At 54.6% G+C, this 14,773-nt stretch overlaps 1 protein-coding gene across 1 annotated transcript in view; it reads right to left on the reverse strand.

Moving 5' to 3' along the window:
* Nucleotides 1-14,154, reverse strand: part of LOC310744348 (phospholipid-transporting ATPase ID-like) — a 67,843-nt gene extending 53,689 nt beyond the window's left edge. Inside the window, exons 1-2 of the mRNA XM_083575569.1 lie at nt 13,903-14,154; nt 8,541-8,622 (exon numbers count right to left, since the gene is read on the reverse strand). Of these exons, the coding sequence (XP_083431695.1) occupies nt 8,541-8,622; nt 13,903-13,992 (172 nt within the window). The 5' untranslated portion in view covers nt 13,993-14,154. The remainder of the gene's footprint in view (nt 1-8,540; nt 8,623-13,902) is intronic.
* Nucleotides 14,155-14,773: the final 619 nt, after the last annotated feature.

Raw genomic sequence — 14,773 nt, forward strand, 5'->3', positions numbered from 1 at the left:
GCCTCCCTCAACGTAGAACACAAGAAGAGCCTGCAGGATCAGGCCAAAGGATCTAGTCTAGAATCCTGTTCTTGCAGTGGCCAACCAGAGGTCATAGAATCAAAGAATTGCAGAGTTGTACGACCCCCCAGGATCATCTAGTCCAGGGACAGCCAACTTCCAAGAGACTCCGATCTACTCACACAATTAAAAACCTGGCAGGAACACGAAGAGGCGGACACGACTAAACGACTCAACAACAAAGCAGGTGTTAAAATCTAACTGAGGTTCCTGAATCTTGGAATATCCAGGCTAGCCTTCTCGTAAGGGAAGGAGAGCCAAGGAAGGGGCTCTGTGGGGGAGGGCAGATGGGTGGGGCCCACCTGTTAACTCACAGGTAAGGGGGAGGACAAAAGCCAGAGTTTAGAGTTGAATTTTGAGTGATGTTACCTAAAATCAAGGCAGCAAGCAGAGAGAGAGGCTGACTTCTGCTTGAATTCAAGGCTGCATCTCTGGGAGAAGCAAGACTCTTTTGGGCTGTCAGTGCTGTGAACCCCTCTTTTGCAGGCTCAGGCGGCATGTATGTGTCAACAAACCATTGATTATAAAGACACCAGTGTGTCTTCACTGTGCCTCATTCCCAAACGCAAACACAAACTCTGGCCAAGTGCTTGGAACCCCTGGAATCTCCCACCATTCAGAGATTGGGGCAGCGCACAATGCACATACACATACAACCGCAGGCGCATGCAAGCACTTGTGCCATTGCGCCTCCACTCTGCAAGTGAGTTGTGTGCAGGTGGCACGAACCCCCTTCTCTCAGCCACAGATCTTCAGACCCTTTTCAAAAGCCATGTTCTTAAAAGATGCTCCCACAGGAGCCTCATAGTCTCTAAAGGAGGAGATGAAACCTTTAATTTTCCAGAGCTTCTTAAAATAGCACTGGTGCCGGTGGGAGAGTTGTGACACCAGTCCTGTCACAACAATGTGTTTAAGATTTCTATCCTGTTCTTACGCTGTGGAATGAGTGCTCAAGGATGCTCTCCGCGAGGTAAAATGTTGGGTCTAGTCCAACCTGCTGCAATGCAGGCTTTGTTTATTCCGCTGCGAGAGATAAGGCACCCTGGCACACTCGGACGCCCTCTTCCTTGCTCTGTCACCAGTGTCACGGCTGACACCTGGGTTCAAAGTCAAGGATCTGGGGGTAGCCCCACCCCCCCAGCTCACTCACCCGAAAGGACAAGCTCTGGCCGCTCAGCCGCAGTTTTGGCCCTCCTTCTCAAGAGGTGGTGGGACTCCAGAGACCTCAGAGCCATTTCTGGTCTGGGGGATAATGGCTGGATTCATCCGCAGGAATCCAGAGAGCCTTTCTCCAGAGCAGGGGGGCCAAGACAGGCTGCCTGCCCTCAGCGAGAGGGTCAATGATTAAACAGCAAGAGAGATAAGGGGAACCGGAGCCCAGGGCTTCCCCAGACAGAAGGGCTTTTGTGCAAGGAATCCGCAGGGAGGACTGAATTGCTGAGCACGATCCAGCAAACGCCTCGGCTGCTGGGGGTCACAATGTCTTCCCCAGTGTTCCCCAGGAGCCCCTAGGAAAATGTGGGGGGGTCTTTCTCCCAGCAAGCAAAGCCATGGAGGTTGCACTATGTGGAAGAGGGTTGTGTGTCTCAGGGCCCTACTGGTCAGTGTCCATGTCATCTACAAGGGATGGTTGGCTTTTGCTGTTTTGTGTTTATGATTTTTACCTCTAAACCCCCTTGAGTCCTTATTAGGAGAAAAGGTGGGGTATAAATAATTATAATTATTTCTCACAATCTGATGTTTCATTGCAAGCCACCCTGCATGGACTTTAGTGGAGAAATGCAGAGTGGAAGAAATGGAAACAAGCAAAGGCATAAAGAAAAAGGGGCAACTCTCTCATGCGCCACAATCTTTGTGCCATTTAGGAGACTTGGGAGAAGTGCCCTGTCAGTCAAGCAAGCAGGCAGACACCCGTCACAGCCACACCATCTATGCAGAGCAAACTTAAAGCACTTAGCCCTCTCCCCAAAATCCTGGGAACTGCAGTTGACCTCCTCACGGAGCTAGAGTTCTCAGCACCCTCCGTCAATCCCAGATCCCTCTGGTTAGTGAGCTGGCGCTATGGGGCCCTGACTCAAGTCTACTTTAGCGCTAAGAAGAAATGCTGTTATTTATTCGCACCTGTCGAGGCCCAGGAAAGGAGGGCATCTAAACGGTGATATTGACGGCGGACACCGTTCTCACTCATGAATGCAGCATCTGGCGGCACCGCGGGAAGAATCTACCCCATTTTGAAGAAATCAGTCCAGGCAAGAGAACTCCATGGCACTGTGGGCGGGATTGATTGGCAGGTGTCTCTCGCTTACTAAGGAGCTAGAGGTCCCCTGCAGAGAGGAGGGAGGGAGGGGCAGCAGAAGCGTTATCCATTCGCTCACTCACACGCAAAAATTGTGGTCACATTACCGCAAGTCGCCACTGCTTCCTCTACCTGGTTCTAACTCCCGCCAACTACCTGGGAAGTTGATGGGTCTCCTAGAGTGATAAAGAGGAGGGACTGTGCTCCCCCCAGCTCCCTACCTACTGGGAGGTCAAACCCAAGAAGGATCCTCCCCATGAGAGCAGCCCAGCAGAGGCCACAAGCAAGTCACCTGCCGCAGGTGACTCAGGTAAGGGATGTCACACCTCAAGGCAGAGAAGCCTGTGACTTCAGGGCAGACAACCTCTTCTGCCTGCGCTAGGTCCCAAGAGCAGCCCCCACCCAGGGACCAATAAAGGGGTCTTGGGGACCCCCTTGTGCCAGCGGAGCACTTCAGGTGCCACCTGACTGTTCACAACTAGCCATACTGGTTGGGGCTGGTGGAAGCTGTAGCCCCTGAAGCAGAGGATGCCAGACTTGATGGTTGGGCTCAGGAGAAAGTTCTGGGAGCTGGAGGTGATGGGGGGGATTGGATCCATTGCACTTTGCATGCACATTGTGTCCCAGATTCATCCCCATCAAAAAGGTCTGGTGGTGTAGGGCTGGCAAAGGACCTTCCTGCGACCCAGGTCTTTGACAGCTTCTGTCAGTCAGCAGAGACACTCCTGAGTCAGATGGAGCAGGGCCAGGACTCCATAGAAGGTGGCTCGCTGGGTCTGCTATTTGTGTTTCCCAGAGATGGACCACAGATGACTAGCACAGGTAGCTGCAGGCAGGTGGGCTTTTCCTTCAGAGTAGCCACTTTTGTGGCAGGGATGCTCCAGGGCGCCTTCGAGGCTGAAGTGACAAGTCCCTGCAGGAGGGGTGCTCCTGGTGTAAAGGTGGGAGGTCCAGCTAGGTAGCCCAAGGACTTGTGCCCATCAACACCACCCACTGCAAAGGAGAGGGTGATCTCCTGAAGCCCCGCAGCTCTTAGACCAGCTGCTGGGATTGGAGCAGGTGAAGTCTCGTGGTGTGCCAGAAATGATCTCCAGACTTTTCCTGGGAGCTCTTCTTTTGCCATCATCTTGGTTCTGGAAGTGGGGAAGGGATGGAGGAGATTCCCTGTGAGCAAAGCATGGGATTGATCCAGGAGAACCTCATCAAAGCTGGACTTAGGAGACCTTCCAGCAACCGGCCCAGGAGACCAACGGCCGACAAGTCCCACAAGTCCCTTATGCTCCACACAGAAGTTCAGAGGACAGCGGCAGTGTGGTGGGAGGTCTTCTTGTTGATGCTAATGCTGCTGTAACCAGATGTATTCTGTCTGAACCACCAGAGACAGCCTCCCTTTCCCAGGACAAAATATTCCACTTCACTCTGGGGTGGAGAAGGGTCACTCTCATGCCCTGTGCAAATATTTATGCAGGTGGGCCAAGGGACTTTCCTGTTTCTCTGTGATTTACTTAATAGTGAGATTCCCAGTATCTGCCCTGCATCCCCCAACCCCCAGGCCACCTGCACCTCTTTTGAAGCCCATCTCCTCCTCTTCCTCCTCTTCTGCCCTTTGCCACTCCTATGTCAGAAAGCAAAACCAACAGCTGCTTTGCTTCCTCCTGGAAGCCCAAATGCCATGCAAACAGCACCTCCAGCACCTGCAGGCTTCTGGTCAGCCTTGGCCAACCTGGTGCCTTCCAGATGTTCTGGACTCTTAGCTTCTATCAGTCCCAGCCAGCCTGACCAAGGCTCCCTTGTGAGAGTCAGTGTGGTGTAGTGGTTAAGAGCAGTGGACTCGTAATCTGGTGAACCGGGTTCACTTCCCCGTTCCTCCACCTGCAGCTGCTGGGTGACCTTGGGCCAGTCACACTTCCCTGAAGTCTCTCAGCCCCACCTACCTCAAAGAGGGTTTGTTGTGGGGGAGGAAGGGAAAGGAGAATGTTAGCCACTTTGAGACTCCTTAAAGGTAAAGGTAAAGGTAAAGGGACCCCTGACCATTAGGTCCAGTCGTGACCAACTTTGGGGTTACAGTGCTCATCTCGCTTTACTGGCCAAGGGAGCCGGCGTACAGCTTCCGGGTCATGTGGCCAGCATGACTAAGCCGCTTCTGGCGAACCAGAGCAGCACACGGAAACGCCGTTTACCTTCCTGCTGGAGCGGTACCTATTTATCTACTTGCACTGTGTGCTTTTGAACTGCTAGGTGGGCAGGAGCAGGGACTGAGCAACAGGAGCTCACCCCATTGCAGGGATTCGAACCGCTGACCTGATTGGCAAGCCCTAGGCTCTGTGGTTTAACCCACAGTGCCACCCGCGTCTTTTGAGACTCCTTAGGGTAGTGATAAAGCGGGATACCAGATCCAAACTCTTCTTCTTCTTCTTCCCAGGCATTGGAGAGCCAAGCCTGAAGAGTCCAGAACATCTGGAGGGAAGGAGGTTGGGGAGTTCCCCTAAGAAGCAGAGAAGGTGCCCCATAGGAAGCTCCCAAGCACCCACCTTCCCAGGCTGGTCTTTGCTTTCTCTCCTCTTGCTCAGATCCACACAAAGAGCTGTTGGGCGGGGGGGGGGGGAGCAACACGTTCATCTCTCCAAAGGAGAACCCAAACTCCTGCTGCAGAGTTTCACAGCACCTTGTTCCCACAAGAGGCTCAGTCCCCTCCTAAATATCCACATCTGAAAGAGGACAGGAGGAAGGGGGTGATGCTCCACCTCGGCTAAGAGGCTCTTCTGTTATCAGTTCTGCCTCCAGGAGGGGCGGCTGCTGCTTGCATGGCTTCAAGGGCACAGACAGCGGCTCAGACTCCGACTCCTCCTCTTAAGTTGGGCAAGGGCCAAGTGGGGTCTTCCATCTTCCGCCGGCATCCTTTGACTTTCCAGTAAATGTCTCTGCTGGCCTTTGTTCTCTTCGAAAGCCTTTGCTCTGTCCACCTTTTCCCATGAAGCCAGGATAAGTGCGAAGAAAAGCAGGAAACGGTCAAGGCGGAGAAGGCTGAGCCAGAGGCCAGCCAGGAAACAGACAAACCCCTTTTCGTCTTCCAGCTCCAAATGTGGGAATAAATAGATGTGTTTGCAGCTACGCCAAGGCAACAAGGCCAGAAAGGGGAAAGGTGAGGGGGCTCCTGAAGGGGCTTTGCTATACTGGAAGCTCTTGGTCTTTGCAAGGCAGCTGAAGAAGGGCTAGAAATGGCTCCTAGCCAGGATGACTCTGCTCTGCCTCCACAGAGGCAGCAATGCTTTTTCCAGTTGCTGGAAATGGCAGGAGAACTTTTCTGCTTGAATGCTGCTTGCAGGTTTCCCAAAGAGGCACCTAGAACAGGATGCTCGGCTAGAGGGGTCACTGGCCGGGTCCACAGACTCTTCTTACATTCTCATCTTTCCTCGGCTGCAAGCCAGGGCTCGGCTCTTCTGCCGCTTGACCCATCATCACATGCTATGGCCAGCAGGTCACAGAGGCCAAAGGAGCCCCAGCTGTGGCCCAGCACAGCCCCATGCCAGCCTTGGGCAGGTCCTTCCCTAGCTGGGCTGCTGGACCTCAGAGAGACTGGTATGGTTCTGCCTCGGATACTGTGCTGCTCACATGGCCCCCCTGAGGCTTCCTGATTCAGGAGCTACAACAAGGCCTCTTTCTCATAACTCACAGCATCTCCTCGGAGCCAGAGCTCAGGGAAGGTTGGAGCAGAGGAAGCTGCCGCCAGCCCATCTTCTGCACCCGCTGTCTGGCAGGGTCTCTGCCTGGGTCTTTCCAAGCCCTTCCTGAAGATGCTCCTGGCTGAACCCAGGACCCCCCCCCCCCCGCATGCAAAGCTCTAGCTCCCACTGAGCTCAGGTCCACCCCAAACCTGTTTCCCACCCGCCTGGCCTGAGGCTACAGAACAGGCTTCCACCCGCCCCCCCCATCCTTTGCAGCATTAGGAGTTCTGGTCTTTTCAAAAGAGGGAATTGTTTCGGAAGGGGGAGAGGAGGGGGACCTACTTCAGCTCAGACATCCTGCGCTTTCCTTCTGGATATTTGCTCTTCTCATCTTTCCCCCCGGCTGAATCAGCTCCGAATCCCCCAGATCCGGGGTCCCCAGACGCTGTCATACGCAGCCCCCCTAAATCGTAAACATGCATTTATTGGAGGTTTCCCCAGGAGAGCAGCTCTGCCCGGCCACTCTCTCCAGCCACGGCCAGCGGGGGGGGGGGGCGATTGTGGGGGGATGGGTGCCATGCACCCTCTCCTGAGCTGGCAGGATGTGGGGGGGGGGGTCTGAGGAAGAGAGCGCTGGGAAAGTTCTAAGAAAGGGAAAGTCAGTTGGTGGCAGTTGGAAGGAGAGGGAGGCCAGGAGAGACTGGAGGGAGGAGGAAGAGGAAGACAGGAAGGACCCAAAAGGGGGCTTGCAAGACACGAGATCTATCCATGGCGTCACTGTTACATAATGAGGGTGTTTTGAAAGCCATTTGAGGTCTGGTTCATGTGTGCTATCGACTGCCTGCGTTTAAACTTTTTTAAACCACAGCACAAAGAAATATAGGTAAGCTTTCCTTGGAATAAAGATCGCTGGGCAGCCTTGAATCTCCCCCACCCCCACCCCAACTTATGGCTGTTGGCTTCACACAAAACTCGTGGTTTCCTATTGGGCTGCTCTCCTGCAAGAAATAAGTTTGGGGTGAGGGGTGGGTGAGAAATAAACCTTGCAGGAGCAACCAAGCCCCACTTTCCCTCCTGCATGAAAGGGGCAGACCAATTTCCAAACATCTCTTGGCCAGGGCGAGGGCGAGAGAAGGGGGACTTTGCGTGGACAAGTCAAAGGCTTTCAGAGGAGGAATCAGCAGGCAATGATCTGGCAGCTTGCACAATTTCCTCCCTTCTTGCTTAAGCTGCTCATTGAGCACAAAACGAGAAATTCAGCCTCCCCACCCCCCTCCCGACACACACAAACCAAAATGCACTGCCGGAGTTCATCTTGAATCACAGGACGGGGAGGGGGCAGCCCTGAAAGCCCCCCAAGCCAAGCCACGTGCAGGAAGCCACTTTGCTCAAAGCCACAGAACAGCCCTGGGGAGAAGGTCTCCTCCTTTGCTTGCCAAAGGTCCAGCCCCCCTCTCGGACGTGGTCCTGGCACCCCCCCAGCCCAAAGAGCCAGAGGAGAAGTGAGAGGGGAAAGGGAAAGAGGCCCGGCTCTCTGGCTGGGCCACAAACCTCCTTCCACTTCCCGTTTCCCTGCACATGTGGAAGGTTGGAGACACAGAAGCCCTCGCTGGGCATTAGCGTCGCACGAGGGAGAAGGGCGTCGGAGCTCCGTACCCCTTGCTGCTTCAGAGAGGGCAGTGCTCCTGCTCCACCCCACAGCCTGGAGAGGAAACCTCTGCAGCAAGGAGGCTGCTGGGCTCATGCAGAAGCTGCCCCATCACCTGGGCAGGACGGAGCAACAGAGCCAGCACTTCCACACTCGAGGCCACGCTCCGTGGCGGCTCAGCTCTGCCTGCTTAGTGAGCAGTGCCAGATTACCAAGCAGGCAGAGGAGGCCCTGGCTGATGTGCCCCACGGCAATAGATCAAAACAATATTGATTTGGTCTTGAAAGAAAATTTTAAAAATTAAGAGATGATTTGGGAGGGGGGTCCCTGAGATCTCAGCTGCCTAGGGGCCTCCATAGGGTTTAATCAGGCACTGATAGTGAGAGGCAGCCCAGCTGCTGGAAACCACAGGAGGGGCTGTTTGAGGGTGCCCCATTGGGGCCTCTGGCTGGCCACTGTGAGAACAGATTCCTCCATTGCAGGGGGTTGGACTAGATGACCCTCAGGATCCCTTCCAACGCGACAATTCCACGATTCCATGAATTGCAAGGGCTCTTTCCCCAGGCCAAAGCGACTGGACCAAGCCGGGTGTCCCTTGTACACCTCTGCGACCCACAGATCTGATCTCTCCGGGAGGGAAACCCCCTGCCCCCCACCCCTTGTGGGAAGGGGCTGCCTACCCAGCCTCCTGGGCACATGGCCTGGGCTCTGCGCTCCAGGCAGGGAGCTGTAACCAGACGCCCGGCAGGCGCAGGCTCTGCTCTGCCGCTGGAGAGACGGGTTGATGGAGCGCCAGGCGGCAGCTGAGTCTGCAGGGCATCCGGGCAAGAGCCAAGGAACTGTGCCCACCGCAAGAGTCCAGCTCGCTTACCTTCCAGCCGCTTCTTCTGGCCAGACCCCAGTCCGAAGAGCGGCATCCCGGCAGATCCTTTCAGCAGTCTGCTCTGGAGTTCCTGCAGAGGGAGAGAAAGAAGGATCTTGACTCCAAGGTGCCTCTTGCCTCTCCAGCCAGGTGGCTCAGCCCTATTTCTGAGGAAGCAGACACAGTTCAGGGGGCAGGTACGGTTACAGCACCACGAGGAGGAGGAGGAGGAGGAGGAGGAGGAGGAGGAGGAGGAGGAAAGTGGCCGCCTTGCTGCTGCTCACCTGTGCTACTCACTTTGCCTCGCAGCAGGTGACTGTGTGCTGCAGCCCACCTGGGGGCCTGTTGCTCACCTGTCCTCCTGCCCAGGTGTTCAGCGTGGAGAGGCAGGAGGGGCAAAGCAACACCCTCCCGGCCTCCCCAAAAGGGCAGAGCAGCCGTACGAGGGCAAGAACAACAGTAGGAACCCCCTGCCTAGTAACATCAGGCAGGGGCCCTCAATGAACCCTTGTGGACATTTCTGCTTAGGCAAGCCTGTCGAGAGATTCAGAAGGCCGGTGCAATTTTTAACCTGCTTTGAGTCTGTTGCTGCTTTAACTTTTCAGAAGTCTTAAATGGTTGTTGCCAATTCTTCTTATGATAATTTTAGCATTTTGTCCTTTCCGTAAACTAATTTGAGGGTTTTTTTTTAAAACAATCAAACAGTGTATAAATTTTATGAATTAAAAAAAAAAGTGAACAGGTCGAGAGATCACTGTCCTGAAATGCAGTGGACAAGCCTTCCAAGCAATATGATGCTGCGAGAAACCCTCCCCCCTCACCAACACGGAGGGATCTGTTTTGCTTGTTGCCGGGAGCTCCTCGTGGGAAAGGAGCAGTATGCAGCAGGGGGCCAGCAGAGGCAGCTGCCAGCACCCTGCCTGCCCCCAGTCCGCCCGAAGCAGCACCCGGCCCCCCATGCCTGCCTGAGACCCTCAGGTAGTTGAAAGAGGCAAAAGGCAGTTGCACCCCAGGGGGAAACAGGGAGAAGGGTGGCCCACAAGGCAAGCAGCTGTTGCAAGGAAAAGCTCCATCTGCAGATCACGGGGAGAAGCCAAATCTCAGGTTGCCAGGAGTTTCCTGGGCAGCACCTGAAATCCTTGAATTGCAGAGTTGGAAGGGACCCCAAAGGCCATCCAGCCCAACCCCCTGAAATGCAGGAATCTCAGCTCAAGCATCCCTGACAGACGACTGCCCAACCTCTGCTTGAAAGCCTCCAGCAGAAGGAGAGACCACCCTCTCCGAGGGAGTCCAATCTGCCTCGCAAGCTACTAGCCCTCAAGGAACACCAAGCACCCATGTCAGGGCAGGGGTGTGTGTGGTGCTAGTCGTCCTTTGCTCCCCTCCCCTCCCCTCCCCTCCTTTCCTCTGTCCTCTTAGTCTTCCACCCCCACTCTCCTTGCTCCTGCCATAATTGGGGTGGGGGGACAGGGGCCCCTCACCCAGTCCCAGGACCAAGAAACCATCAGATACAGAGACACCAAGAGGAGGGAGGAGGAGACAGCCACCGGCAGAGCTAAACTGAGGCTTCCTCATCGACAATTTAAAGGCAAATGGGATCTCGCCTCCATCCTGGGGCAAATGGCCTCGGTGGGGAGGGGGTCTCTGGACCAGGGCAGGGGCAAAGCCGTCTGTATCCCTGCCCCACCCTGCAAGAGCCGCCCTCCCTCCAGCTACAGGTCTTCGTCTAGTGTTTTAACTCCGTTATACGGTTACCTGCCCTGAGAGGTGCCAAGTAACCAGAGCCGACCAGGCGTCTGCCACCCCTTCCGAGACAACCATCTGCAGTAACAGGAGAGCCCAGCAATTAAGGGCCTACCGTTCCCCTCCAGTGCGCAGGGATTGTTCCTCTGCAGAACCAGAGAGAGGGGGAAGAATAGGCAGCCGGGGCCCAAAACAGATTTGCACAACGGCTGCGATGTCGCCGCTAATGGCGCTTTAGGACGTGGTGGCAACTAGCCCTGCTCGGCTCCAGCAGGGAGGGAGGCCCCCAGAGACTTTGCGGAGGCCAGAACCAGACCTGTCCAGAAGGCCTAATAATAATAATAATAATTTTTATTTATACCCCCCCCAAGCCAAGACCAGGCTCAGGGCGGCTAACACCAGGTATAAAAACAATTGATTAAAATACAACTTAAAAACAAGATTAAATACAACATTAAAATGCAGCCTCATTTCAGTAGAAACTCAAATAAAAAACGTTTTGGGGATGAAAACGTCAAATCTTCACCAAGGCCAACTATCCAGACTGGTCCTACGCGGGCCAGAAAAAAGCCAGGGAAGTCCCTAAATAGGAGTTCCATCACAGAAGGAGAAAGGAAAATGGAAAGCTTTGCTCTGCTTCTGGAAGAAGATTGCAAACCACATTCCATACACACGATGGGAAGCAAGCTAGGGCACAGACCTTCAGGAGCAGGGCGAGAGTGCAAGGACGTCCGGGGAGAGCTGGTCCTTGACCCCCGGCAGTAGCAAGAGAGATGCAGCCTGTACTATTTTCCAGGGCCTGCTAAAAACATTGCTATCAATTTGCTTGGACACCCGCCCAGCCCTCCTGATTCCTGGGTACCAGACACTGGGTTCAGCATGTTAAAATCAAGCCAGGCTGGCCTCTCCTGTTCAGGAGATCACCTGGGAGGGGCTGTTAAGCCCTAGAAAACTGGACTCTTAGAAGAAAGGGGCAGGGAGGGAGGAGAGGAGGGGCTGAGGACCCTCCTAGCATTCAGGGTGTTGGAGATGAGTGGGGAGGGGCAACAGATTTGGCTGTGCCTCATTGACTGAGAGGACGCCCTGATTTAGAAGGCCTCTTGCAAGAGGGAAAAGCAAAGCAAATGTCTTCAGTTTGAAGATTAGTTTTGATCGGTAGTTGAATTAAGAGGAGGTATATTTTAGATATATGTATGAGACGTCCACTGCTTTGGGCTTGAGATAAGCAGTGTATAAACAATCCATTTGCTTAAGAGCCAAACTACATTTTAAATGTTCTGTTCCGAAGAACAAAACTCATTCCCTTTATTCACACAAACCAGCCGAAGTCATTCCCAAGTGAGCTCAGCCAGTCAGTCAGTAGCTCAGAGGGAAATGGTTAGCAGTCTCTGTGATGAACAGGAACGGTTTTTGTGATGCTCAGTAGAGTAAATGAGAGATTCCACTTCTGTCATTTGAAATGTTTTGATAAATTGTTCCATTCCCTGGTCTAGCCTTGCTGCATCTCTCATACGCATTAGGATGAAGAAATAATAAATTATCTAGCTGAGCGACATCTGCCTGGGAGCAGCGTGGAACGTCTCCTTTTTTGGAGATCGCACCACTGTCCAGGGTCGGCTCCAGCTCTGGTCGCGTCACCAAATCTATTTTTAATTTTCCGTTTTGCACATCTTTTTTGCCGAAAGAAGACTCTCATGCCCTTTCCAAGATGTCCTTCCAAGCATTTCGGACACTGGCAGCTCCAGCAAATATTCTGTTCCACTTCCTGTGGTAAGACTATAATTTTGGCAGAACCAAAACCCAGCAGGCCAGAAATCCAGGTCAGTTAAAAAATAAGGAGGAGTGGAGGCCGAATAAGCAGGACCTACCAGCCGCTTAAGAGCTGTGTGGATCACTGCCAGAGAAATGATACGTGTTACACCTCTTTAGGCAGGGACATTTCTGACCCTAAACTTCTGCTGCCCTGTAGGATATCTTGAGGAGAAGAAAGGCTTCAGGAGGAAGCCCAACACAACTCTGGAGTGGAGTCCCTAAGGTGGTTGGATGGCGCCTTGAATGCCTCCTCCTGGCAACTCTGGCAGCCAAGCTGGTGCCCAACATCACCCTCTGCTTCCCTGAGGACCACATGAGGGAGGTCAAAAGGGGGTCTTGTCATCTGGGCAGCCCAACCTCCAGACACACTGCCTGGGCTTGCACCCCAAGGAGGTCACTTCGGTGCTGCCAGCGCAGCGGCTTAACTTCACCCCCAGAGGTGCACTCCATTGTCTTCCAAGACAGGCAGATGCCAACAATATTATTCATTAAATTTGTTCATCTTGCCTAGGACAACCCAAAGTGACTTAACCTCCCACCCACTTCTAAAAGGCCACAGAGAGTTAAAGGTCAAAGGCCAGGTTACAGAGGGAAGTTTTTGCCTGGTGCCTAAAGATATAGAACAAAAGCACCAGGTGAGCCTTCCTGGGAACAGCATCCCAGAAGCAGGAAGGCGTCGAGGAATTATAAGGCTTCTCCTTTGGCCTGGAAGGGGGAGGCAACAAGCGCTGCTTTGGGCTGCCTGGGAATCGTCAGACAGTGCGGAAGGGGAAGAGGAATCGAGAGGGAAAATGAGGCACCTTCACTTTCTGACTTGGAGAGGCTGTTTTGGTTCTGCCTGTGGCTGCCAGAGAGAGGAGAAAGGCTCCCTTCCAACCAGGAGCTTTTGGCTATTTGATAGAATTTGCCTCCTGCATTACGAGGAACTTTCTCTTGGACAGCGGAAGGCTCTCCCTTGGAAGGTTTTAAGTAGAGGTCACCTGTCAGGGACGTTTGGGTTGCAATTCCTGCATTGCTGGGGGTTGGGCTAGATGACCCTCAGAGGTCCCTTTCGACTCAATGATTCCCCTCGCGGTCCCAGAAATAGGAAAGCATTTGGGTAACATGCAAACTCTCATTGTCAGCCAGTCGGATCAAAGGCAAATGACTGAAACAGGTGGGCAGACCTTGGCTTCACCAGCCAGGATGCAGGTGCACAAAAAGGAAACACACACACACACACACCTCTGAGGAGGCTGATCTGAGGAGGCCTGGGATTAAAGCAAGGCTCTGCCTTTTATCCAGTCCCCCAGCTTTGGGCTTCTAGCCACATTTTTCTTCCCCAGCTTGGCCTAAGCTCCACTGCCTTGTCAAGCCAGAAGAGTAATTTGGGGAGGGGGGTAGCTCCCCTCCCTGGCTGGAACTGCCAAGCAGAAGCCTGTCTCTTCCCAGGGGCCTTCCAGGACCTTCGTCCCAACCCCAGGGCATCCCCCTCCCAGGCAGGCCCCCTGATCCAGGGGCCCCACGGGGCTCCCCAACCCTGCCAGGGAAGACCCAGGATCCTGGCCGCATAGCAAGAGCAAAATCAAGGGGAGCAGAGCGGCACCCGCGGCAGCCAGCAAAAGCCCACTCACTTTTCTGTTACATACCAACCCGCATCAGCGCTAGACTGTCAGCGGGTCCCGCTTGTGAAAACTCCTTTGCAGTTCCAAGCAGGGAAACCTGCATCCGCCAGAACATCCCAAGGGCTCAGGAGGAGACCTACGGCCACCACATGCCCAGCTGAACCCAGGCCAGGAACCTGGCTGCGCCTCCGGCCTGCCTTGGACCAACATACCCTGCTCTCCGCAGGAGGGTGGGCTTCCCTGTCGCTCCTTTGCCTTGACGCCAAGACCCTCTGCAGGAGCCCAAACATGTCCCGTGGCATTTCCTTCGCCCCAGAGTGGAAAGGGGCTTCTGCAAAGGAGACAGGGGGCACAGCTCCACCGTCTGACCCCCCAGCAAAGCTCCTAGATTTGCTCCGGCTCTGAGGCCCTCCTGGAAAGGAGGCGTGGGAAGAGAGTTGCCCAAGCGGCAGCTCCTCCTCCTCCTCCTCTCAGACAGCAGCTGGGCCACATCTGGGGCTGACAGGAAGGCAAACAAGTCACCCCGGGAGCTCCCATCTTACCCTGCAAGGCGTCGCCTCCCAGCAGCCGGGCTGCTCACTTCCTCCGCCTCCATGGGCCCTTTGCAACTTCCAGATGTGTCAGGCGCTCCACACACCCCCAGTCCAAACCCGACTCTGCGCAGCGTGGAGCCAGTTGTGGGGAGGGGAGCAGAGAAGGGGCACAGCTATGGGGAACAGGAGGCACCCCAGACCTGCCGATTGGAGGGGCTCAGAGCCAGGCAAAGGCCGGCCAGCTCTTCCAGGTCCTGGGCAGAGGAGTTGGGCTCTGCAGAGTTTCCTCCTCCTCCTCTTTGCTCCACTCTGTGGTCTTGGCCTGGGGCCAAAGGCTTCTGTCAGCCCCCCCCCCCCCCGCTTCCTGTAGATAGGGAAAGGGTGCTTGCTTGCTTAAAGCAGCTGCAAGGCTTTGAGGGAAGCCAAGGACCCAGGCAGGCAGGGACCTTGCAGGCGAGGAGCCTGGAGCAGAAGGACCAAGAGGGAGGGGGGCTCAGGGAGATGGTGCCAACGGGTCAGGTGCAGGAAGGGCATCCAAACGAGCCAGCCA

This window comes from Podarcis filfolensis, assembly GCF_964270895.1.
Source record: "Podarcis filfolensis genome assembly, chromosome: 11".
NCBI classification, from domain to species: Eukaryota; Metazoa; Chordata; class Lepidosauria; order Squamata; family Lacertidae; genus Podarcis; species Podarcis filfolensis.